The following is a 25,463-nucleotide window of genomic DNA, read 5'->3' as shown; positions in this document are numbered from 1 at the left end:
AATATCTTACTCCATAAGCTGAGTACTTCATTCATTTTAATCTTTTGTCAAATATCATAGACAGGGGTAAGACTACATAAGACCAGAGTAGCACAGGTGAGAAACAGACCCCAAAATATTTGAAGTATGAATGTGTGGTGTGCAGAATGCTGTGATCATTTTATTTGTTTATAGAGGATTAGAAGGTATATTGAAGAAGATAAAGAATTAAACATACACAAAAATAGCTAAGTTAGAAAAATCTGTAGGTGTCTGTGGAAACAAGAAATATCAGGCCGTCAGAGTCCTAATTATGCAGAATGTAAATGCAAATTTTCACCTTCTCAGTTCAGATGTAGCAGTCTGTATACTGGAGTAGGAGCCAAGAACTCAGCGCTTATATGACTACCTTTAACCTTCTGCAAGCCTTAATAGGTAGTTAAAGCAACCAGTCTAGCAGCTAAAGCTGCAGACAGGAAGTCAGCACTCCGGGATTCTATTCCCATATCTGTACCCACTTGTTTTGTGACATTGGGCACACTGTTTGTAAAGGGCTTTGATATTCTTTGTTTAAATGCAAAATTACTATTATTGAACTTAATTAACTGTTTTGGACATTCATGAAGAAAAATGACAAATCAAAAAAGCCTTTCCTCTTAAACAAACCCACCTTGACCAGTAGTTATATTTTAAAAATAGTTTCTACCATTTACATATATCATCTGTTATTTACCTTGGCATCTTGTTTGAAATGTCAAATATTCTACAGTGGAACACCAGAGTTATGAACACCAGAGTTACGAACTGACCGGTCAATCACACACATCAGTTGGACCCGGAAGTACGCAATCAGACAGCAGAAGAGACAAAAAAAAAAAAAAAAAGCAAATACAGTACAGTACTGTGTTACACGTAAACTACTAAAAAAATAAAGGGAAAGCAGCATTTTTCTTCTGCATAGCAAAGTTTCAAAACTATATTAAGTCAATGTTCAGTTGTAAACTTTTGAAAGAACAACCATAATATTTTGTTCAGAGTTATGAACATTTCTGAGTTACAAACAATCTCCATCCTTGAGGTGTTCATATCTCTGAGGTTCTACTGTACTTTGAAGCACAGTAGTAAGAGATCGACATAGCTTAGCAAACAACATCTAAACATGTTGCAAGAAGACTTTCAAGTTCGATTGAGAAAATTCGGGAAAATTAAAGTAGTTTGGGGAAGTCTGCATCAAATCCCCACAGAACTGTGCCAGCTCAGCAGCACTTACAACAAAGATTAGGGATCTGTGACTCTAACAAACATCTAAATGAAAAATCAATGAATTGTGTAATAAGAGATAACAGAGTAATTTTTGTGGCATTCTGTATTTCATGAGGGCTTGGAACACTAACACTCTAGTCTAAGATGTGAGCTCTGGTGTATTGATGGTTAAGCGTTTATCAGACCTGCTAGTAACGGAACCTGCTCACAGAAACTCTCCAGCTGTGCCATAGACCATGGAATCTGTTTTATCTTTTTATAACACCTTGACATTCAAAACCTTTAAAAAAAATTGCCTTGACAGAATCGTTTGCTGAGGAAAAGCTCTCTTGAGATGTGAACAGGTAGTATGGGGGAGTTAGCACAATCGCCCTACGTGAAAAACAGCTGAGAAAAGTGGGACTCAAAATGGAATGTGCGTATCCAGCCTCACAAAATCATAGAAATGTAGGGCTGTCCTCTAGTCCAGCCCCCTGTGCCAAGCCAGGCCCAGGCAGGTTTCAGCTAAGTCCCAAAACCACAATAATGGGGCAATATGGCACTTTAAATGTTTCAGCCTGATTTAAGTTTAGTATTAAATTATAGTGCCTAAGAGGTTACATGAGCTGATAGTTAGCTATTTTTAGGATATTATTTTAAACAGTGGCGGTTTCAGAGTAACTGTTAACACCTTTGCCCTTGGAAACAATGCCACAGGATCTTTAATTGTGTGTGATCTAGAACTGGGTTTAGCTCTCACAGGAAAGATGGCACCTGCAGCAGCACAGTGCCCCTAGTACCATGCTGGGTTTTATCTGACAGTTTATTTCTAAGTACTGTCTTGACATGACCATATTTAAACTGTGAGTTTTTACAAGATCATAGGAAAAGGTGGTATGGCTGCAGAAAGATATCACTGAAAGCACCATGTTAGAGAAAGATCATTCATTAAATCGACACATTCGGCAAGGTGCAATTAGTGTTTATTGGGCAAAGCCTTTTCTAAAAAGAGAAATAACAGCTGCTTAATGTACAGTACCAGTTATAACTGTTCCCAGGTGTGTCTCAACTGCAATGGGATTCCCTATCCCCGCTCTGGTAAATGGTTGAATCAGAAGTATTTTAAATACACAAGGCCAAATTGTGGCTGGATGTAAATGGAGAAAGGGCACAGATGGGCCACCTAGCATCCTGGTGCCTGAACACAGCGGGTGAAAACTACTGGGAAGTGTTAGCCACCAAATACGTTTGAGGGAGACACTGCTCTGTGATGGGGCAGCCCCCAAGGTCTCAGAGCAGCAGGAACAGAGCAGTGATCAATAATGATTTGACAGGAGACACAGATCCTGGGACTCACAAAAGTCACTATGTGCTGCCAGAGTGACAAAAAGTGACCTTAGAGCTGCCCTGGTATGAGGGAATTCTGTGTAAAGCTGACAACAGACCTTCCTGGGCCACCTGCTAGCAGGTGTGTATCAGGGCTGGCAGGGGGCAGGAAGATGGCAGATTCAGGGTAGGGAGCACATTTGATGGAAGCCGTAAGGCAGGGGTTCTCAAACTGGGGGTCAGGACCCCTTGGGGGTCACGAGCTGTCAGCCTCCTCCCCAAACCTTGCTTTGCCTCCAGGTTTTATAATGGTGTAAAATATATTTAAAAGTGTTTTAAACTTATAAGCGGGGGGGAGGGGGGAGGGGGTGTCACACTCAGGGGCTTACTATGTGAAAGGGGTCACCAATACAGAAGTTTGAGAACCACTGCCATAAGGCATTCCTGGCTGACAGAAAGGTCCCCAGGGGACCATGTGGCACAACCAGCAGCAGGCCAGTGGCTACTCTAACTTGCTTGGGAATTGGTTGGGCCCCTGACTGTGCTCATGACTGAAGGAAGCATAACGGTAACTGACAACTATCTTTGCTTCCCCCACCGCAGCTGCCTCAAGCAGGTACTTGGGACAGCTGAGAACTTCTGAGCCTCAGATGTACGCTCCAGGAGTAATGCTGTGAAGCAGCCAATGGCGAGGACATATCCAGACCCTCAATGACCAGCTACAGAAGCTGATCCAGTCTCAATCCCTCAATTCCTCTAGCAGGTCAATGAAGGCCAGGACCCAATTAATCATTGCTGATTATATAGCATGTGAAATGGAAACATTAAGACAATACAGAGTAACAGGAGAGTGCTGCGCGTTTATGTTCATAATGTTTAGTGGCCAGCCAGGTAAGAAACAAGTAAGCTGGACTTCACTCTAAACCATCTCTTAGCTTTATAATCTGCAGACTGTTATCTCACAACTCTCAATTAAACAAAAGTTTCGTAAAGAAACAACCAAAAAAAGGTACTTCAACTAAAGAGAAATGGACTGTGTCCAACGGTAACAGCATTACCACTAGGTGAGCAAATGTCAGGTAAAGACAGTGGTCAACGGGTTACCCTCCACCACAACAGGTAGGATAGTAGAATGTGGTGTGAGGGGAGACAACCAGCTTTGCTGCATTCTCCCTTCTGGTCCCAGAAACCCCTCTGTGTGTTGAGGATTTCATGGCTCAGGGAGCTAAGTCCAGGAAGGGGAGGCAGGGGAGCTAATGCTGCAGCCTCACCCACCTCATGCTGAAGGGAGCCTAAAGAGCTGTAAGGAGACATATGAATCTGGAGCAGAAGCCAATGTCCTTATTAGATCATGAGCATCTGATGGTTGCGGAAGGGAACTTCCACAAGCCCTGCCTAGACCCAAGCCTCTGACAGGATGATCAGAGGAAACTCCATGAATAGGAACAGGGAGTGTATCCTAGTCCCCACGTCAGAAAACCTACATAGGCGCACTGGCCTCTGGCCTAAAAGTGTGGTCCACAAAGTCACACCAGGCTTGTCATTGCCTAAGTTCATTCATTCAAATGATAATTTTTGGGCTTGAATAGCTGGAAATACATTTAAAATGCCCGCTCTCCTGAAACTGACCCTGGACCCATTGTCCAGGAAACCAAATAAATGGACCTCTCAGAGCAGAGCTCAGAACTGATAGAATTAATAAATGTCTGATGGAAAAGGAGTGCAAGAACACTGGAAAACACAGAAGCAAGTGGAAAAAAAAATGCAAGGACAAACAAAACAAAGGAGATTATAATACAAAGGGAACATTTGAAACCAAGATGCTTAGAAATGCTGGACTGAATTCCAAACTGTTTTCCAGCTCTTCAATGCAAGCCATGTATCTCGATCAGAAGCCACAAGGGTATGGCAGCTGACCTCGAAAGGATCCTACTCAACATTTTGATGTGTACCATTCCTTTAACTTCTACATGTTTAGCAATATGTATATATATTGCTTCTTTAACTGTAACAAGGCTGCTACTGCACTTTTCTGTAGAATCAACATAGGGCTTTTATTTCCTCATGCTCAAGTTGAAAGTGAACTAAAGGAGAAACTCTTTCCACCACCATTTCAGAATGTTGCCAGGAAGATATTTTCCTAAATTTGAATGTTGCAGTGACATAGCAGAATTAAGCAAGTATCTGCTTCTGCTGCAGAAAATTTGCAATTATACTTTTGTTTATTAAATAATTAATACTATTTGGTATGGTTAATACTTTCATATATATTAACAAGTAAAATTACAGTAGAATTGTGAAACCAATGTCATTAATTGCTATTGCCAGACAGAAGGATCTTACATCTTTTTACATGTTTTTATTTTATACGTATAAAATTTTTGTTTGCATCAACTGAAAGAGATGGAAAAAACACTTAACCCTCTGGCCACACACACAATATCCCAAATAATATAGGCACTCTCCTCAAAGCACACAGCTACCTTGCACTCACAACCACCATTTTTTTGAAAATTTCATGGAAACTTAAGTCCCATTTAGGCATGTGTATCTGTATTCACGCATCTCGCCAACTTTGAAAATTCCAGCCTTGATGACACCTCCAAAACAGTTACTGATGCAGCTTGAAGTATTTGTAGCCATTACCAGATATTGCAGAGAAAATAATATGACATGAATATTTATAGACTGCAGAATAAATGATAATTATACTCAGATATGGAAATTTGGAACTTCTTAGTCATAACACATTTCTAGCTATATGAATTGAGAACATTTTTTGCTGAAACGTAAGAACATTACTGCACCTTACTCATGCATCTCTTTTTCAAGACAGAGTTCCTTGCTCAGCTATTCTGTTTTGCTGGAATTTGTATCTAGCTGGCCAGAGGTTGGCACCACCACCAAAGTATTCTGTAAGTAGCACAGAATCAGTTTCAGGACAGCTATACATTTGGCATAAATCTTTAAAGTTTGGTTTGAGTAGCATGTTTGTAATCATGAACAAAGTGACTTCAAGGAAAGCTCCTTTAATGCAATGCAACTTTTATATATTACTTAAGATTTAGCAACAACAACAACAATAGTGGCATTGATCTAGGCCCTTCAGAAGTTTTGAAATGCTAGGAGTTGAAAAATGTAACAGCAAGAAGTACAATTAAAAATAAACATGAACTTTATGGAAGGATATGGAAGGAAGGCAAAGGCATGTAGGCTTTCACTGAATATCCTCCCTAAAAGGGTAAGGTTCGTTTTCACTGATGTTACAAAAAACCAAACAAACCTCATTTCAAAAGAGCCCCGGGGAGGCAGACTGCAGCTTTCATCACTGCCTCCAGGAGTTCCAGAGACACCATGCAAATCCCGGTTGAACAGCATGTATTCAGAGAAGCTGCCAGATTGAATCTCCAAGCAGCAGGGCCAGAGGATGGTCCTAGGGAAGTCACTGGGAGTTTTGCAGCTATTCACCTAGATAGGGACTACAGTATGTAAATAAAAGCTGTGACTAAGCAATAAGGGAATCATCCAACATTCCATGAATCCTTAAAGCCAGAGTCACTTTGGGCTGTTTTGTGGGGCCTTGTCACTGCTGTCTGTCTCTCATACATTCAACTGCCTGGTGATGGGGCACGTTCAACTAGTCTAATTAGACTTTAGTCCTTTTTTCTCTTGAGATAAGGACATTTAGATCTTGATCTTGCAAAGAGAATTGTTCCCATGTGGGGTCCTCTTGCTTGGTTCTCCTTGTAAATTAGGGCCTATTTTGCCCAAACACAGCTGTCTGCTTGATTTTTAAAATTAAATTTTACATTACTTCAGTAAAGGTGCCAAGTTCTTTGTGCATGTTGGCTTGGCCCAGGCATGGCTATAAAGGTACCTTCTGCAAAGCACACTAACCTGTGATTTCTGGATGTGCTTGTACCACCTCCTCGAATCCACAGCTTTTGTTCTCATGAGAAATGACTTCTGATTTCTCATTGGCAGAGTCACAGGAAGAGTTATCCTTGTCACATCCATTCAGATGGCAGCCATATATCTCTTGGGGCTCTAGGGAAACCTTTTCAGGCCTATCATTCTTCTCTTTCGTATCTTTATTGCCTTGATACTGTTTAGATTTGCTTCTTTTTCTTTTATTATTCTAAATTGAGAAATATTTCAAGGACAGAAACATTACTCAGCATAGGTCAGACTAACTCAAAATATGAGCAATAAATTGTTCATTCTCTTCAGTTCTGAAAAAAGCCTCACAAGCTACAATCACTGTAATGATATTTACAGACCATGGTGTACTGTGATATGCTTTATCTGTTCAACTGAATATATCCATTGTTTGAAACAAAAATAAAATGAAATATCAGCAGAAGTTAGAGTCCTATACCACGTTTATTTTTTCACTGCCTGGAACGTTTGCATTTTTAAACCATGATAGCATCCTAGTACAAGAAGCTTCTTTTCAAGCACCTGCTTTGAACTGTGCTGCTTCCACAAAAGTTTGCAATCACACTGGCTGAGCAATTCATAACTGTCAAAAGCAAAAATACTGACCTCATAATGTGACTAATTCCTTGTGGAGCATGTTCAGTGAGTATGTATACAATGGCATTTTGTTGTTTGCTTTAAATAAACAAAACCCGTAGGACTCATTCTGGCAGGTGCCCACTGGAGAATCCATGGCCACAGGTAATCCGTGATGGAACCCTTAGAGAACCAATCTGGTGGTGAGGGTCAGTCCTAGACATCTGGGGCATGATCTACATGATCCTGACGTGGTAATTATCCTTATACATTGCCCCAACACAGATTATTCGTACTCCTGGCAGCCATAGCCTATCTTGTGTGGTTATTGGAGATTCTGCAGGGGGCTGCTACTGGCCAGAATATACGTATATATTAAAGCTTCTTGTGCAGTATATGGGTACTATTTTGGTGAACCATTCTGTGTATTTCTAGAGTTTGGTTCCCATGTGTGTACCCTGCTGACCTGGAAACGCTACCTGAACAGCAATCTGGAGAGATAACAGAGGTGAATTAGAAAATAAGGTGAACATTTACTTTGAAGCCTTTTGAATACAGATGTGGATCAAATCATTTATTATGTTAGCAAATTAGCACAAGATTTGGCAACAATGATTGCTGCTATACTCTACTACAGAACGCTGATAAATGGTGTTAATGTTTTAACTCTCAAGAGTGAGTCCTTACCTTCTTTTTCCCTGTCATATTCCATTCTTTTAGTACCTGAACTGCACTACCTACAGTAGGAAAAGATAAAAATACTTCAAGAAATGTTCAGCTGTGATAAAGAATAACTGTGCTCAGTCTCCTAGGTAGGTGATGTTTCTTATGTTTCCATTTGTTTTTGAAAGTGTTTCACATGTTGGTGAAACAATTTATCTGCTGTATTTCATTTTTTGTTCCTTGATGTCATATTTATTTGATTTACAGTTCATGCATAGTTTTATTATTTGCATCAACCTGTCTCCCTATCATATAACTTGTATTTTTTCATCATTCTGTTTTGGAGATGGGAAAAAATTTCTTAGAAATTCTCTAAATTAGACAAATTTATGGTAGGAAAACAGTGACACAAACTTGTATATGGTGAGTATCTCTATATAATGTATCTATAATCTTCTGGTTTGAAATCTCTTATGCTTCACATTAGACTATAACATGCACGCTGCTTAGCATGTGTGCTCTTTGTGGCCCTGAATCAGCAAAGCACTTAAACAGGTGTTTAATTTTAAGCACCTGCTTAAGTCCCATTGAAACCATATGCTTAAGTGCTTTGCTCATGTGTTTTAAATTAAGGATGAATTGCGGCCAAAGGTACCAAGGTAGCCTAGTACATTACTAACAGTACTTACCTCTCTAAGACAGCCTAGCTGGTTAGCTGGTGGAGGATTATTTAAAAAGAAAAATATTTAAAAACTTAACATTTTACTCCAATATCTCCTGTAAAATATCTGTCATATTCAGAAGACATGATGGTGAAATAAAAAGGCCTTATTGGCACTCTTAGGATGATCTGCCTAATTCACTCATCAAAATCATGGTTATCCAAACATATGTCAATGAACTTTTTATAACACACCACACAATTATGTGCTTTCTATGTATACTCTGGACAAACCTTAAAAAAAAACAACACAATCTATAGGTGGAAAAGGCCTTTCAGTTCATCTAACACATATCCTTGTAGATGTAGGATTGGTTCTTAATGTATACAGACTAGTACTGGGCACAATCTAATTTTACATGACTCAAGCAATGTCACACACATTAAATTAATCCATCATGTCCGTGGTAGATTGTATGACTGGGTAAAAATAAGTGTTATTAGAAATTAAAAACATTTATTTGCTTTATTTCTTTGGATTTCCAAAACGACACCTCCTCAGCACTCTAGATGCCTCTGACAATTATTTAAAACAATGTTTCCCAAACTTGAGAACCTTGGGAGGCTGCTTGTTCAGGAAAAGCCACTGGCGGGCTGGGCCGGTTTGTTTACCTGCCGCATCCACAGGTTCGGCCGATTACAGCCCCCACTGGCTGCAGTTCCCCGCTCCAAGCCAATGGGGGCTGTGGGAAGCGGCACGGGCTGAGGGACGTACCAGCCGCCGCTTCGCACAGCCCCCATTGGCCTGCAGAGGCGAACAGCAGTCAGTGGGAGCTGCAATCGGCTGAACCTGCGGACGCGGCAGGTAAACAAACCGGCCCAGCCCGCCAGGGGCTTTCCCTGAACAAGTGGCGTCCCAAGTTTGGGAAACACTGATTTAAAACATAATAGGTCCACATAAATAAAATAAACAGCAACCTCTCAATGTAGAATACTGAATAACCATGAAGCACAGAAATAAAATAAATTCCCTCCTTTCCCCAGGCCACACGTCAACTAGGAAAAATTGTAGCTAGTAAAAATTAAAAAATTTTATAATTAGATTTAATTCATTCACCCAGATCCATGTTGGGGCAGATATAGACTTTGATTTCCTGTACCCGCTAAATATATCAAAATCCAACTGTTGTCAATGGCAGTGATAAATGGAGAGTAGGATGCCTGTACCGAGATGCACCATATGGATCTGATGGAAGAATTTTGATGCATGTGTTTATAGTTTTTGTGTTTACATTTGCTTTCTGTATCTTGGTATATAATTTCTGGCCCAGGCTGACTGATGCTTCTTGGACCAAATATTTTAGACAGTTATTCTAAAACAGAAATAAATATTTATATCCCTACATCTATAAATATGTCCTTTTAAAACAACATGTATATAAAGTGTGTAACACAGTGGGATACTCATAATGTCTCTATGGGTTATATTGAAATCAGGCTACATAGACCACCCAGCTGCTGCTGTTTGTTTTTGAATATGCCTAGGCCTTTTGAAACCAGTAAACATACAGTAACTCTTAAAGCAGTCCTAACACCCTGAGGTTTGACAGGATTTCCTACTGGTCCACTAAGCATAGTAAAAATTGTTTTTTACAAATCAAAGGACTTAAATGAGAACTCAAATATATTAGTGTTACATTTTTACAAGGAGTGTTATTTAAATACAAATGACTTCATTTATCATTAGAGATGGTCAAGCTGTAAAATTTGGAATGCTCCAAAGTTTCACGGGAGACTTGGTTCAGCCCATTATAAAGGTAAAGACTATTAGCAAAATTCAAATCTATGTTTAAATTTCAGTACACACACACAAAGTTCAGGGGATCTTGGCATTTGCTTCAGAAACATCCTTGCTTTTTATCATTGGTAACCTTCTTCTGATATATTGACTTTTATGCTTTCATTCACTTTATATTTAGAGACATTGTAGCTTTTCAAACCACACATTTTATCTTCTTTATTGGTCAATGTTTAGAAGCAATCTCTGAAAGGCTGAAATAGGATATGAAAAACAGAATTATTTCCATGTATTGCAGTAACACCAAAGGATCCTGTCAGCGTCAGGGCCCAAACACACAATAAAAGACTGTTCCTTCCCCAAAGATATTATTGCAATCAATCTATCCATCCTATTTATTTATATGTCCCCCATTACCATAGTACCTGAGCACCTCACAATCTTTAACGTATTTATGCTCACAACACCACTGTGAGGTAGGGAAATGTTACTATCCCCATTTCACAGATGGGGAACTGAAACCCAGAGATACTAATTGACTTGAACAGCATCATACAGGAAGTGGTGGAGTATGGAATTGATTGTGGGCTCCTGAGTCACACGTTAGTGTCCTAACCACTGGACCATCCTTTCTCTCTAATTTAAGACAAGATGAGACAAATGAATGTAGCAAACAAGAGAGGCAAGGAGGGGAAGGAGAATGCGTGTAATATATATGGACTGTATGTGCCTAAATTAATCATTCAAAAAAAATTTAAAATATAAATAAGTAAATAATTACCAGCGATCCCTACTGGCCTTCACCCTAGCTACTACTGGGCGGCAATTTCCTGTAAGTGTCGGAGTGGAAGTGGATTTTGAGGAGGGATTTAAAGGAAGGGAGGGAAATGACTTTAAAGAATAGATTGAGGAGGAAATCCCACACATAAAGAAAGATGTGGCAGAAAATGGAAAGACAGGGAGAAATAAATAATTAGGCAGTTCAGGCTGGCAACACTGGTGGAGTGAAGATGAAAATGACTAGCAATTAACAGAAAATGTACAGACAAGCAGTCATTTCAACAGAATTACAGCCCACATTTCAGGCAACTAAAAAGTATTTAATGTTAATTCCTCATGCTTTAGTGAGATATGTACAGTATACTCACCATCCATAAAAGCTTGAACTGCCTTGTCTACATTGTTATCAAATTGCTGTAACACCAGAACTATTTCATTATTGCTTTTGTTAGGAACAATTGATCGAACTGCACTGATCTGGGGGAAAAAAGAGGAAAATATGCAGTTTTAGCATATTCCTGTAGATGAAATAAAGTCATTCAGAAAAAAAATGCACATGTATCTGAATTGCTTGCAGTTTTGTAATAGGTTATTTGTACAAAGTAACACTATACATCTTCTGAACCATTGGTGCAACCAACATATGCAATTGCTTCTAGTGATTAGAACTGGTAGTCAGGACTCCTGGGACCAAATCCTGCTGTAAGTTACATCTGGTGTAAATCTGGAGTAACTCCATTGATAGAATTTGGTTTCTATTCCTGGACATACCATTTGGATGCCTTGTCTACACTACAAATGCTTTGCTGGTATAGCTATAGCAGTACAGCTGCACTAGTGGAGATCCCTAGTGTAGACATAGCACATGCCAACAGGTGTCCTTCTGCCAGTGTAGAAACATCACATTTCTGAATGACATTAGCTATGCTGACAGAAGCCCTCTTCTGTTGGCATACTTGCATCTACACAAAGGGATTTGCCCGTATAGCTTTGTCGGCTGGGGGCATTGTTTTTTTACACTCCTAACAAAGCTATGTCAACAAAACTTTGTAGTAAAGAACTGGACTGACACTGTGTGACTTTGAACAAGTCACACAGTTTCTCTGTCCTCTGGTTTACCCATTTATAAAATGAGTTTAAAATACAGACCTACCTTGCATAGGGGCGTGGCAAAGGTCTGTTAAGTCACATTTGTAATGTGCATTGGGATCCTTGGATGGTTGCAAAGTATTCTAATTAATATAAAAAGTCATATGCTAAAACGAAGAGAATGTATAAAGCTTGTCCTCTGATTTGTCACTCATAATAAATGCAGTCTTGAGAGCAAAGATTTGAAAACTTTTAGTATTAAATATCTTACTATTGGTATTTGAAACAATGACATGGTGGGCCAAATACATCCCTGCTGCACTCTACTGAAGTCAATGGAACCCTCAACCTATGTAAAGTGGTATTACTCCATTGACTTCAGGTCCAATTTACACTAAGAATCTCTTCTATTGGATTTTGAATACAATATTTCCACTGGAAACTATCTTGATGTTTTAATTTCTTATTTCCACACAACATAGCTGAAAGCAAATAAAAATTATGTCGAACACATTGCATATGTCTCTTCTTTATGCTACTCAAGCTTTATTGGGCATTTAAATATAAAAACTCAGAAAAACAAACTAACGTAGGCCACTGGCAGCATTTTCAGAAAGAGAGGGATCAGATCCAAAAAAATCTGATTGTTCCTGTCAAGGTTCCTCCCCCACTCTGAACTCTAGGGTACAGATGTGGGGACCTGCATGAAAAACTTCCTAAGCTTATCTTTACCAGCTTAGGTCAAAACTTCCCCAAGATACAAAATATTCCACCTGTTGTCCTTGGACTGGCCGCTACCACCACCAAACTAATACTGGTTACTGGGGAAGAGCTGTTTGGACGCGTCTTTCCCCCCAAAATACTTCCCAAAACCCTGCACCCCACTTCCTGGACAAGGTTTGGTAAAAAGCCTCACCACTTTGCCTAGGTGACTACAGACCCAGACCCTTGGATCTTAAGAACAATGAACAATCCTCCCAACACTTGCACCCCCCCTTTCCTGGGAAATGTTGGATAAAAAGCCTCACCAATTTGCATAGGTGACCACAGACCCAAACCCTTGGATCTGAGAACAATGAAAAAGCATTCAGTTTTCTTACAAGAAGACTTTTAATAAAAATAGAAGTAAATAGAAATAAAGAAATCCCCCCTGTAAAATCAGGATGGTAGATATCTTACAGGGTAATTAGATTCAAAAACATAGAGAACCCCTCTAGGCAAAACCTTAAGTTACAAAAAAAATACACAGACAGAAATAGTTATTCTATTCAGCACAATTCTCTTCTCAGCCATTTAAAGAAATCATAATCTAACACATACCTAGCTAGATTACTTACTAAAAGTTCTAAGACTCCATTCCTGGCCTATCCCCGACAAAGACAGACTATAGACTGACACACAGACCCTTTGTTTCTCTCCCTCCTCCCAGCTTTTGAAAGTATCTTGTCTCCTCATTGGTCATTTTGGTCAGGTGCCAGCGAGGTTACCTTTAGCTTCTTAACCCTTTACAGGTGAGAGGAGCTTTCCCCTGGCCAGGAGGGATTTCAAAGGGGTTTACCCTTCCCTTTATATTTATGACAGTTCCCAATCAGTTTTCTGAGCTATTTTATTGAGAAATCCTGCATTCATTGATTATTGCCTTATTGCAGCATAAGCATTATCTGACACTCATTACTAGCCTGCCCTCTAGGGGAATGAATCTTAGATCTGTTTACACCTTCTTTTTGGATTAGTAACTAAAAGCACATGCTGTTGCATGGGTGTAATTGGTAAAATCATGTCTGTAAAAAAAAGCCAAAAATGGAGGGCTCTCTCTTGTTTCCATGCGCTGTGTTGTCGTAAGCAATGACGCTGTTTATACATGTTCCCCAAGGTTTGTGTACAGAGCTGCAACCTTGCCGGAGGCATGACCACCTCTATTATGTAGCTTCCCACCTTCTCTGATCAACTGTCACATTCCAACTGCCACAGAACCTTTGGACTTCAACATTCCATCGGAATCATCAGTGATGATTCAAGCTGGTGATATTCTGCCCCCAAAATGCTCTCAGCCATGCTTGTAGTTGTTTCCATCACTGCACACGGACCCAACAGATATTCTAGGCTTATGAGTGATACACAGAGTGACAATCGCATCTGTTAGGTCTCAGCACTCTGTCACACTCCTCCCCCTACCCAAGAGCATTTTTTTCCCTCATACCCTCCCCTTGTTGTAGGAAGCACTTGACTCTCTACATTCCTGTTTGTCCCAGGGAAGTCTTGTAGGATCCCCTTTCTGGGTCCTTCCATCCTTGACCCACAGAAATCACAAGGAATGTCCCCATAATTTGGTCTCAGTCCACGGATCTTCACACCATTGTACAACTTGTAGGCCCACGTGCCTCATTTCCTTCCCCTCTGTCTTGGGGTCAGCCCTGTTGTTGATCCCACTCCTTCCCTAAAGCTTCTGGTTCTCCAAGTCCCATGAACTGACCCTGAGCTCCTCCCCATGCCCTTTCTGAGGTGCAGGATCTCAGGACTGTCCAACTTTTGGAAGCTTGGGCTGCTCTTCTCCCCTGAGCCTCGTTCTACCTTTTCCTTTTTCTCACCCTTTCCCCATGAGGTGGTTCTATTCTCCTCCTCTCTTGTATTGTTCCATCTAGGGTGGTCCAATTCTATCAACTCGGTTAAAAAAAAAGGATCCACTTGTTTATTAGTCTCTTCTTCTGTACTAATGAGTACTACATAAGAAGTCATGTTGTATGTGCCACTTTCCCTCATCTTACAGAGTTATGAAGAGGGTCAATGCACTGGGTGGGGGGGAAGGGAGGTGATCCCTATAGTGTGGTATTAAAACCTGCTATTTCCCTTCTCTCACTTGTGTTCCTCAGCTTGCCAAAATAATAGCTGATCATGTCCATTCTAAAGAACACAGCCCGTCACTGCCAAAGCAGCAGCAGCACCACCTGCTACACTGGGAACACTGGGTTGCTACCAGAGCAGGAAGACAGCTCGCCCGGGCTGAGCCAGGCCAGACTCTCCCTCCTGGGACCATACCCCTAGACTTGGCACATGGCCCCAGCATCCCATCCCCCTCTCAGGGGGACCATATGGGGCAGCAGTTCCCAGCCAACTTCCCAGGAGAGAAGAGAGCCAAGCTGGGCTCCCCTACCCACCCTGGACCCTGCATATGGTGTCAGTAGTCTATCTACCACCCTGGGATAATAGCCTTTTCCTGATGCCAGCTAATGTAGTTAGTCCTGTAGCTCAAGTGGTAAAGTCTATGCTGAAGCTTCAGGGTATAATGATCCATGATGGGCTTTTACAGCTATACATACTGAAATTTGAGTGTCATCTTTTTCTTTAAAAAACCCCTAGGAAATTAAAGACAAAAACACTATGCTGCAAGAACAATATTCAGGTTGCAAAGTAATGCACTCAAAAGTTAGGAAATGCCAAATTTACAGTTGCCCCATCATCTTAATTTGGCCTCCATGTGCGTATGCATTACGCTAGTCTTTAATTACATGATCACTTGCTTTTTTTTCATAGAACCCAGTGTCTCATACACTGCACAGCATGGAAGCACCAGGGTTGCATGGGCAGCCAGAAATCTGGCATTTCTTAACTTTTGAATGCTTGGCTTCACAACCTACATTGTTTTTTAACAGATTTTGTACATAATAATGATGTTTGGGTTACAATTTTCACAATGATCTGCTTAAAGCGATTTAAGAATCCCACTCTCATCTGGGTATGATTTGATTCAGCTGCTGTACCACTCATACCTTTATGTTAATGAAGACAGCACTGTGTGAATTTTTGGGGGGAAAGAAATGCTCTTCGCAGTCTAATACTCTTGCATCACTGACATTCCATAATTTAGTTGTCATTTTTACGATCTGTTTTCTGTCAGCAAGCAGATGTGTCTCAAGTGTGACCACATTCTCATTGGATTATAATAGACTGGGTCAACTCAAGAGTTTTAAATTGAAACAAAACACTTTCATGCCTGGCGCTGGGATCTTGTCCTATGACATACATGTGTAGCAAGGGACAGAATAGTTTGAAACTATTTTTTATATGATTTCACATCAATAAGCATAGTAAATTAATTTTATTATACTTGTCACTGAAACACAGGATAAAAATTGGTACAAGAAATTGGAAATAGCTTGTTTCATAAGCACTGAAATAGCATTAATACCTGAGAGTCTACAAAAACAAACATTTACAGTTAGTCTATATTAATGCTGGTATGTCCTTGTTTTATTTGAGAGAACTCAGAATATTTTCCTATTCAACAGAACCCAACCATAAGATGAAAAAATATTAAAAGTAAGACTAACAGAAAGTCAAATATTTGTAATGACTCCATGAATCACCACAGAATCATAGATATGTAGAGCTGGAATGGACCTTGCTCATACAGTCCATGCTCATGCAGGACCATGTAAACCTAGACAATCTCTGACAAGTGTTTGTCAAAACCTGTTTGTAAAAACTCCAATGACAGGGGTTCCACAACCTTCCTTGGAGGCCTGTTCCAGTCCTTAACTATCTTTATAATTAGAAAGTTTTTCCTAACACCTAACCTAAATCTCTCTGGCTGTAGATTAAGCCCATTACTTATTGTCCTATCTGCAGTGGACATGGAAAACAATTGATCACTATCCTCTTTATAATGGTCCTTAACATACCGAACAAAACCACTGCACTACAAGAACATTATTCAGGTTGCAAAGTAAAGCACTCATAAGTTAGGAAATGCCAAATTTACAGTCAACCCTGCTATCTTAATTTGGCACCTTTGTGCTTATGCACTATTCAGCAGTCTTTAATTTCATAATCATCTGTCTTTATCTGGTCTAGATGTAAGGACTTCAAATATTTTTAATGATTCCATGTCATCATGTGGTTGCAGAACAGGCAGTCTAGGGCATTAAAGGGTTAGTTAACAAACTTGCTGAACCATTGACAATTAACGTGTTCCATCTTGGCAGATGAGATCAGCTGGGATGCTCTCGCTGACAGTAGCTACATTTGTACATTTGCGGCCTAGACACAGAGCAGATTTCCACATTGGTTTGAAGGAGCCTGAGTTTGCGAACCTTGAGATTATGCTGCAAGAGCTAACTACTCTGTGTTTCAGTTTAAACCACTCCCCTAAAAACAATCAAAACATAAAATACAAACCCCGAGTCCTACAAGTGAATGCACACAGACAGACCCCTGGATCCATACACAGTCCCATTTAAGACCCTGATTCAGCAAAGCACTTAACCGCATGCTTAACTGTAAGCAAGTGTTTAAGTCCTGTTGGTTTAAGTGCTTTGTTGTATAGACTTAAATACATGCTCAGAGTTAAGCATGTTTATGTGCGTTGTTGACTTTGGGCTTTAAGCATGTGCTTAACTTTAGACATGTGCTTAAGTCACACTGAAGTCAATGAGACTGAAGCACATGTTTAAAGGTTTTACAGAACCAGGGACCAAGTAAATGATGGTCCATGAAGGCACAGGGGTTTGTGCACACTAAGTAATATGCAGAACTGAACCCTAATTCAGGGATTACTGGGGATGTGCCAACAACCAGCAAAGAGCAGATGTGGCGACAAAATTCAGAAAAGGGGGAAAATGTTAGCAAGACCCTTCAAGGTAGCTAATTTCTACCCCAGTTTTATAAAGAACAAATCTTGTCAGACAAATTTAATTGTTTTTCATAGGATTTTTTTTAAATATGGGAAATCCTTCTGAAGACAATCCTGAATCAACTGAAAGAATAGTAAACTGATTTATTTTAAAGTAGGTACAGAACAACTGTTAACTTTGATGAGTGAGACATGCCCACAAAGGGCTGGAGGACACTGAAAATTTGGCCATACATGGCTTCTGTCCACCTAAGAACCTCATGGAAACAAGATGCATTTCTCATAAGGCTATCCCAATAATCCAATCTTGCAAATACATAAATATAGCATAAACTAGCAGTGAAAGCAGTCTAGTAGCAGTAAATGTCCATGTCTCCACCAGAAACCAATGCGGACATTTTCATTTATTCATTTGGATCCTTTGGGTTCCTGTCAAGTCTCGACTGGTCTCCAGGTAACTTTAACAATACTGCTGTTAACAAGCATTAGGCAGTAATTACTGCCTGTTTTCTTCTCTCTTTTCTACCCCCTCCCTCATGGCATCTTCCCCAAAGAGGAAGTTTTTGATGAATAAGTAACATCTCTGGGGTTCGCTGAGTTAGTTTATACACTCCTGACAAAATGACAAATTAAACTACTTAGCTGAAAGCTCATACTTCACTGCTGTTGTGAAACCTCTGTACATAGCTGCTACAATTCCCATGAGGAAAGTTACTACTATGGTCAATTAATTTAAAGTGTTCACTTACCATCCTGATATATGCCTGATCTTGATAACTAACAAGCCAGTTAACAACCAACTTTGTTTCAACCCCATTGAACAGTGCTAAAATTAATACTGGATTTTTTTTTCACTTTAGATATAAAATTAAACTCAATAGATTCTCCTAGATATGAGCTGAACTAATTTTTAAAATATGGGTATCTGAGAGTACAGAGGCATCTGTCTTCCATATTTATTTAATGCCATGCCAGTGACAAGGCTGTGCGGTTCAGACGAACGCCCCAGTTTTTGCAGTGGGATATTCTAGTGTGGACCCCTGCAGAGTTCTATTGGATTCCAGAGTCCAGGCATTTTAGCCATGGTGCAGGATATGATAACACTTTTATAGCAACCATTTTTTAAGGTCACGGATTACTCCTACAAAAGTCAAATTAAACAGAAATGTGCAGGTGCTGCGGCAGCTAGCATCTGACCCTAAATCAACGTGCACATTTCTCAGAGTAGAGGACTTTTCCAGCAGCTTAAGTATATGAATGAGTTTATCAACAAAAGAAAAGCTTTGATAGCATCCATACTCATTTGACATTTTTCTTCACTCAAAAAAACTGTTCATCACACTCGTGACACTGGATTGTTCGTTTCTGGTAAATACTGAGCAAATTCTGCTTCACACAGCAATAGGTCTTCAACAAATATTTTGGGTTTATGATAAAACCAAACATTTGGATGAATGGAATGAAACATTGGGACATTTCAGGTGAAAAAGAAAAGGACTTTCTCAGTAAAACTGGGTCACTCTAAGGATGGAAATCTATATATACACACTTTTTAAAGGCCTGATTCTTCAGCATCATTGAACACAAAGCCTGATCCAAAGCCCAGTAACATAACTGAAAGTCTTTTCATTGACTTCAATGACTTTGGATGAAGCCCACTGAAATCAACAGAAGCACATGAAACAGATGCTAAGTTAGGTCTTAAAAAGCCACAGTGAAATATAAAAATGAAAACTGTCTAACTTTTCAAAGGCTGGTTTCACTCTAAACACTTCTCTTACCACTTTCACTTGTGATGAGCTCTCTTCCACCCCTGCCATCTCACAGCCCTTTGTTCACATTCTTGTTACGTTTTAAATACCAGCAAATGTATCTAAATACATTTATTTGTTGTGCTTTATCACACAGACACACCTGTTTGGTACTGTGGATGCCTCTGATATTTTAAATGACAAAACAATCAAAACTAAACTGTGACCAAACCCTCAGAAAAATGTCAGCAAAACTCTACCCTCAACACAACCCCACAAGAGATATTTTGCCTCACCAAAACCTCCATTCCCCAGGAACAATTGCATCCATCTTGCGCTAACCTCTTCAGCTACCGGGAGCAACAGGAAGAAAAGGTGGGCCCTGGAGCATGCCCTGAAGGTTAAATAATCCTGACTATTTCAGATCAAGAACAAAGTGAGTCCCTGTCATGTATAATGGTCCTCTGCAAACTTCCCCTCGATTAAACCCAGCTTGAGCACCTCCACTGACCCATGCTGTGGTAGTACCATATGAACACACTACACATTCAGTTGTACCTTCTGTTCTCATTCCTTCCTGCTCAGGGGGCTCCATCACCCCAGAAACCGAGCGTCTGTTTCTTCAAGAGGGGTTCATTGGCAGTGCACTTTGCTTTAGTGTGAGTGTGAGTATAATAATTCTCCACTAAGGAATTAATATGGAGTTAAAGCAATGAGACAGAGCTGATTTTGGCCCAGTTTGCCCCAAATGTGATTAATTAAATCAGAACAGCTTTGGAATAGCACAACTGCAGCAGTCTTCACTAGCTATGCAAATTTTCATTAGGCTGCCTGGCTTTGCAGGCCAATGCTTACGCAAATCTCTCAGGAAAAAATGTTATACAATAAGATGTGTAACAGACTAAATGTACAAACTATTTTGGCTGAAACAGTAGGAATTATTTACAGAAATATCACAGTGTATCTCAGCAATGGTAACATTCACTCAGAACTCTGAAAATCAGGCCCTGATTATCATCTTTAGGAGCCCATATGTATTTAATAGCCTTACTTTAGGTACCTTGCTTTGAAAATTTTGGTCTTAGTCTCCAAACAACTTGTAAAATGGCAATAAAGATGGTATTTCCTAGAAGAAATTAGTGACTGGTCATGGAGACAGCACTCTTCAGGCGGATAGACACCATTTGGATTAACCATTTTTAAACCCACTACTGCTAAACCTCATGGGTTTTGGACTATATTTTGGTTGTGGGGAATGAAATGTAAAGCATGGAGAGCTTAGCCACAAGCCTGCAAAAAGTTACACACAAGAGTAAGTCTGTGTGTGCACACAGTCTCTTTGACTTCATGTGAATTTTCACAGGATCAGGGCTTGGATACATAATATGATCTACCAGAGATGGGGTGGGAAGGAAGAATGCGGCGGGAAATGCACTGCTGTTTAGGTTTTGTAACTATTTTCATAATTTTTAACATAATTAATGGCAAAGGGTGCCCAAAGCTCAGGATAGGAGATTAAATAAATCATTATTGTTTTAGTTTTCTTCAGTTACGCATAAAATACCCAACAAAAAATAAATATCAGACTCATCACATTTATCCTGCTGCAGTGGGTGTTTATGACTGCTTCTTGCTTGATGAATTTTAGTTTTCTAAGTGGGAAAGGGGTATGACCTTGGGTTTTTTTATTAGATTGCACTAAAGATGTATAATAGTTTCTTATATCCACATCCTCTGGTGCATACAACTGGTGATCCAATTTATTTCTTAAAACTATATTTGTGAATAAAATTAAAATCAAGTCAGCCAGGCAAATTTGTTTTTTCTTTGCTCAGATTTCCAATATCTTATTGAATGACAACCTAGATATGCCTTTAGAATTGTCTGATAGAAACAGCTGAATTTGCTTGGTGTATTTTCAGCAAAATGAGATGTATCATGGCCATCATTTAGTGGGTCATTAAATTTTATCTTCCATAGTAGAAACAAGCAATAAGATGCAACTGCTGTTAACCTAGTTTTCCCTTGGCATGAGGATTTAGTAACAGTGAATGATAACGGAAAAACAGATATAAAAAAGTAACTATTTAATGTAATGTATTGATCCAGTAATTTTCTTGCTTTAAAAATCTGTACAAATATACAAGCAATGATTTTGAAAAAACAAACAACCAAACAAAAACCACTTGATACACCCAACATATAGTGCCTTATCTGGAGTAGCAGATATCTAGAGTCAGTGAGAGTTCTTCTTTTGTTTCTTCCAATGCTATACTTCTTCATTCTTAATTTAAGGCAAAACAGGAACCAATGAGTTGAAATTTAAGTCACATGGTAAATGATCATAACTTCTCGATTGATTCACTGAACTGGGTACTTGGAATTACTGTAAGTTGCCCGGCACGAAGAGATGGGATTTACTGACACAATTTTCCATTGACAAAGGCATTAAACACTGAGTACTTCAGACTATCAAGGTCTAAGGAAGGCACTCATTCATTGAAATACACATTCATATTGACATGCAAATTCTCGAGTATGATGAGTGTTCCACCAACCAATAAATATGAATTAAGGAAAACATGAATTCTGAAAAAACAGACCCACAAACTGTGCACATCAGAAAACTAATGATTCCCCATTGGGGGCTATAACGCAAAGAGGTTCAATATAAAGGAAAGGAAACATATTTGAAGAGAAGAAAACAGAAAGGGGAAGACAAAGTGCTAGAAAAGGGGAGAACACTCATCAGGAACTCATTCTCTCTTCTATACCAAATCTAAGCCAACACTGCATATGCTGTTTACTCACAAGCTCCATTGACATATAGTGGGCATGAGTTACTGTGTGACTATTCATCAGGCTCTCTCATTGATAATCTGTAATAGCTCACTCAGAAAGACTTTAGGATCAGCAGTTGTCCTGGTTCATCAAGCCTTTAGAAACTAAAGGCAATGTCTAAGTTACCTGCAAGTGAGGTGTATTACTTGAATGAAACGCTGATTACTCTATTTGTGAATGCTGAGATAAAATGGCAATATACCTAAACAGATGATTACTTGCTCCAGATTCCTATTTCTTCTCTCTGTTGCACAGTTTATATTATTCCTGAACTCTCTACCACTTTGTGGGACAGCTGCATTTACAGTACCATGGTTCCATGCATTTCTGGTGTCATATCACTTTTTCCTATTGCTGGTTCAACCAAATTGTTGAATTGCAGAACTGAACCTAGGACAAACTTTTCCTGTGATAAACAAATCATTTTACATCAGCTGGAAAAAAATGCTCATCCAGGAATCCAAACTCTCAAATTTATATTCTCTCTCTTTCCTTTGGCAACCTCAAGGATAAGAGAGTGACTTCACATTCTCACCAGCCTGAAGGGTATGCAATGGGCCACAGCTGTGTCTTATGATATGATGGGGCTTGTGCGTATTCTTCATTGTTGCATTGTCCCCTTTATTCTGGCTTCTTTCAAACTACTTTTTGAGCCAAGCTCTGCCCTTCTTTAGACCTTGTGCAACTCATGTGGAGGCAACAGGCTTAATGCTGCTATCACTGACACCTGTATTTAGTTGTATACCTGAAGTCACCTGTATATGCCTGGAGTATTTACCTGACAGCAATGTACACTACTGACTTTAACATGCACTTATTCCTGACTTGAACCTGTGTCACAGAAAGCCAGATTTGTCTTAATGAAACTACACACAGGGTATAAATCAGGCCACAATTTGGCCCTTTCTGCACTTCCCCAATTTAAAGCTCCACCTCACTTTTCCAAATAGTATCCCCCAAAATATTCTGATATTAAAGGGGCACTGCCAATCTGAACTTTTTCAAAATGATTAATTTCAAAAAAATCTAGTTTCTCTTGCAGCATTTTAAAAAAATTCTGTATTTTTTTCCTGCTTTCCTATTGGTATTGGCTAAGTCCTTCTAAGTAAAAAAAGAAACTGACTGACTATGGGCTAGATCCTCACTTTATGACCTGACCTGTGGCAGTGTGTAATTATGCTATCCCAGATGAAGACTGTGACTCCGAGAGTCAGACTGTCTCCTGGTCTTCTCTGTGCTACATGTAGGAAGTGTCCTGTCCTGAGTTTATACCAGGCACAGCATACATCATTTCCACCCATCACACATTGTGGGGAACAGAGACAGGACTCTATCCAGTCCTGCCTCTTCCTGCCCATCTGTGGTGGAGGAGAGATGTGAGTAGCAGCTCTGAGCCTTCTTCCCCTGCAGTGCTGAAACATGTGTACAGATAACCCATGCAAGAGAGTAATGATGTACCTTATAAAAAGAAAAGGAGTACCTGTGGCACCTTAGAGACTAACCAATTTATTTGAGCATAAGCTTCCGTGAGCTACAGCTCACTTCATTGGATGCATACTGTGGAAAGTACAGAAGACGTTTTTATACACACAAACAATGAAAAAATGGGTGATTATCACTACAAAAGGTTTTCTCTCCCCCCACCCCACTCTCCTGCTGGTAATAGCTTATGTAAAGTGATCACTCTCCTTACAATGTGTATGATAATCAAGGTGGGCCATTTCCAGCACAAATCCAGGTCTTCTCCCCCCTCCCCAATACCCCCCCCCAATTATCATACACATTGTAAGGAGAGTGATCACTTTACATAAGCTATTACCAGCAGGAGAGTGGCGTGGGGGGAGAGAAAACCTTTTGTAGTGATAATCACCCATTTTTTCATGGTTTGTGTGTATAAAAACGTCTTCTGTACTTTCCACAGTATGCAGCCGATGAAGTGAGCTGTAGCTCACGAAAGCTTATGCTTAAATAAATTGGTTAGTCTCTAAGGGCCACAAGTACTCCTTTTCTTTTTGCAAATACAGACTAACACGGCTGTTACTCTGAAACCTGATGTACCTTATGGTCCTTGGTCCCTTACAAAGGGGTGCAGGACTAGTGAGAATCTACCACTAAGCAGAAGAAACAGTGAAATTGACTTATACATACACAGCACTGTCAAATGTACAAACTGATAAACAGGAAAAAAATTTTTTTGCTAACTTCTTAATCATCGTAACTTTAGACATTGGCTGTAACTATAGTAGGAACATCACTTTAAAACAGAAACATGATTTTCAAGGGAATGGTATCCCTTCATATGGCAGTAAGGGAGTTTTCGAGGGTGTGATGTCATGTATGGGAATAACAGAAATCTAAATCACAAATATTGCTTTCTCACAGAAAAATAAAGATATTTTTCTTCAGCCAACATTAAGACCTGACCCTACAAACACTTGTGTCTGTGCTTAACTTTATGTATGAAGTCAATTTATGGTAAAGTTAAGCATGTTGAATAGATATGTGCAGGATCAGGGGAGCAATAAATATGTAAATATAGTTTAGGATTATACAGATTGCACTGTACTAATTATTCGAGCCTACCTTTTCCTTGATATTTGCAGGAGAACTGATTTCTGCCATCTCTATTCAGATGAGAATAGTCTCTGTGAAGAGGAGAAACATTAAGAAAAAGATTAATTTACAGGTTTAGTGATGACTTCTCACTAGAGGGCAGAACCTGCAAAGACTTACACATGAGCATAACTTTAAGCAGGTGAACAGTCTCGATGACATCCCGCGGGCAGGATGGGAAACTGGGTTGGACTTAAGGCTTCCTGAATGATCTCACACACACTCTCACCAACAACTTCTGCTGTGCATCACCCAAATTAGCTTTAAAAATGTGCTACATTATATTCTATAGCTCATTTGATGACCTACATCTGCTGTTTAATACCCTAAGAATGGCCAGTATGGATATAGACAGATGGAGGAATGATCCCCAATCTCCATCTTTTGCATCAAATTAATTGTTGCCATGCATCTTCAAAGCTTTAAACACAGGGTATATCTAGGGCATATTCAATTGCTCATATTTTGTTGGTCAGCAGTGGTCTTTGTTTTTGCCAAAATAGGGTTCCATAATCTACAAAATCCAGTCTTAATAAGCTGATGCATCTTGGAAATGCTCGGAGGCACAGCTGAAAA

General features: G+C 39.6%; 1 protein-coding gene across 4 annotated transcripts in view; it reads right to left on the bottom strand.

Annotated features, from left to right (window-relative positions):
- Window positions 1-25,463, bottom strand: part of SPATS2L (spermatogenesis associated serine rich 2 like) — a 146,548-nt gene that overhangs the window by 43,549 nt on the left and 77,536 nt on the right. Inside the window, exons 3-8 of one of the 4 annotated variants that reach the window (XM_073306331.1) lie at window positions 24,858-24,919; window positions 21,643-21,717; window positions 11,333-11,441; window positions 8,415-8,440; window positions 7,750-7,799; window positions 6,445-6,685 (exon numbers count right to left, since the gene is read on the bottom strand). In XM_073306331.1, the coding sequence (XP_073162432.1) occupies window positions 6,445-6,685; window positions 7,750-7,767 (259 nt within the window). In that variant the 5' untranslated portion in view covers window positions 7,768-7,799; window positions 8,415-8,440; window positions 11,333-11,441; window positions 21,643-21,717; window positions 24,858-24,919. The remainder of the gene's footprint in view (window positions 1-6,444; window positions 6,686-7,749; window positions 7,800-8,414; window positions 8,441-11,332; window positions 11,442-21,642; window positions 21,718-24,857; window positions 24,920-25,463) is intronic. The other 3 variants (XM_073306330.1, XM_073306332.1, XM_073306328.1) reach the window with 3 other exon arrangements.

This window comes from Lepidochelys kempii, chromosome 11 (assembly GCF_965140265.1).
Source record: "Lepidochelys kempii isolate rLepKem1 chromosome 11, rLepKem1.hap2, whole genome shotgun sequence".
NCBI lineage: Eukaryota > Metazoa > Chordata > Testudines > Cheloniidae > Lepidochelys > Lepidochelys kempii.
Note: the sequence above shows the minus strand (reverse complement) of the source record. Positions and strands in the feature narration are given on the sequence as shown.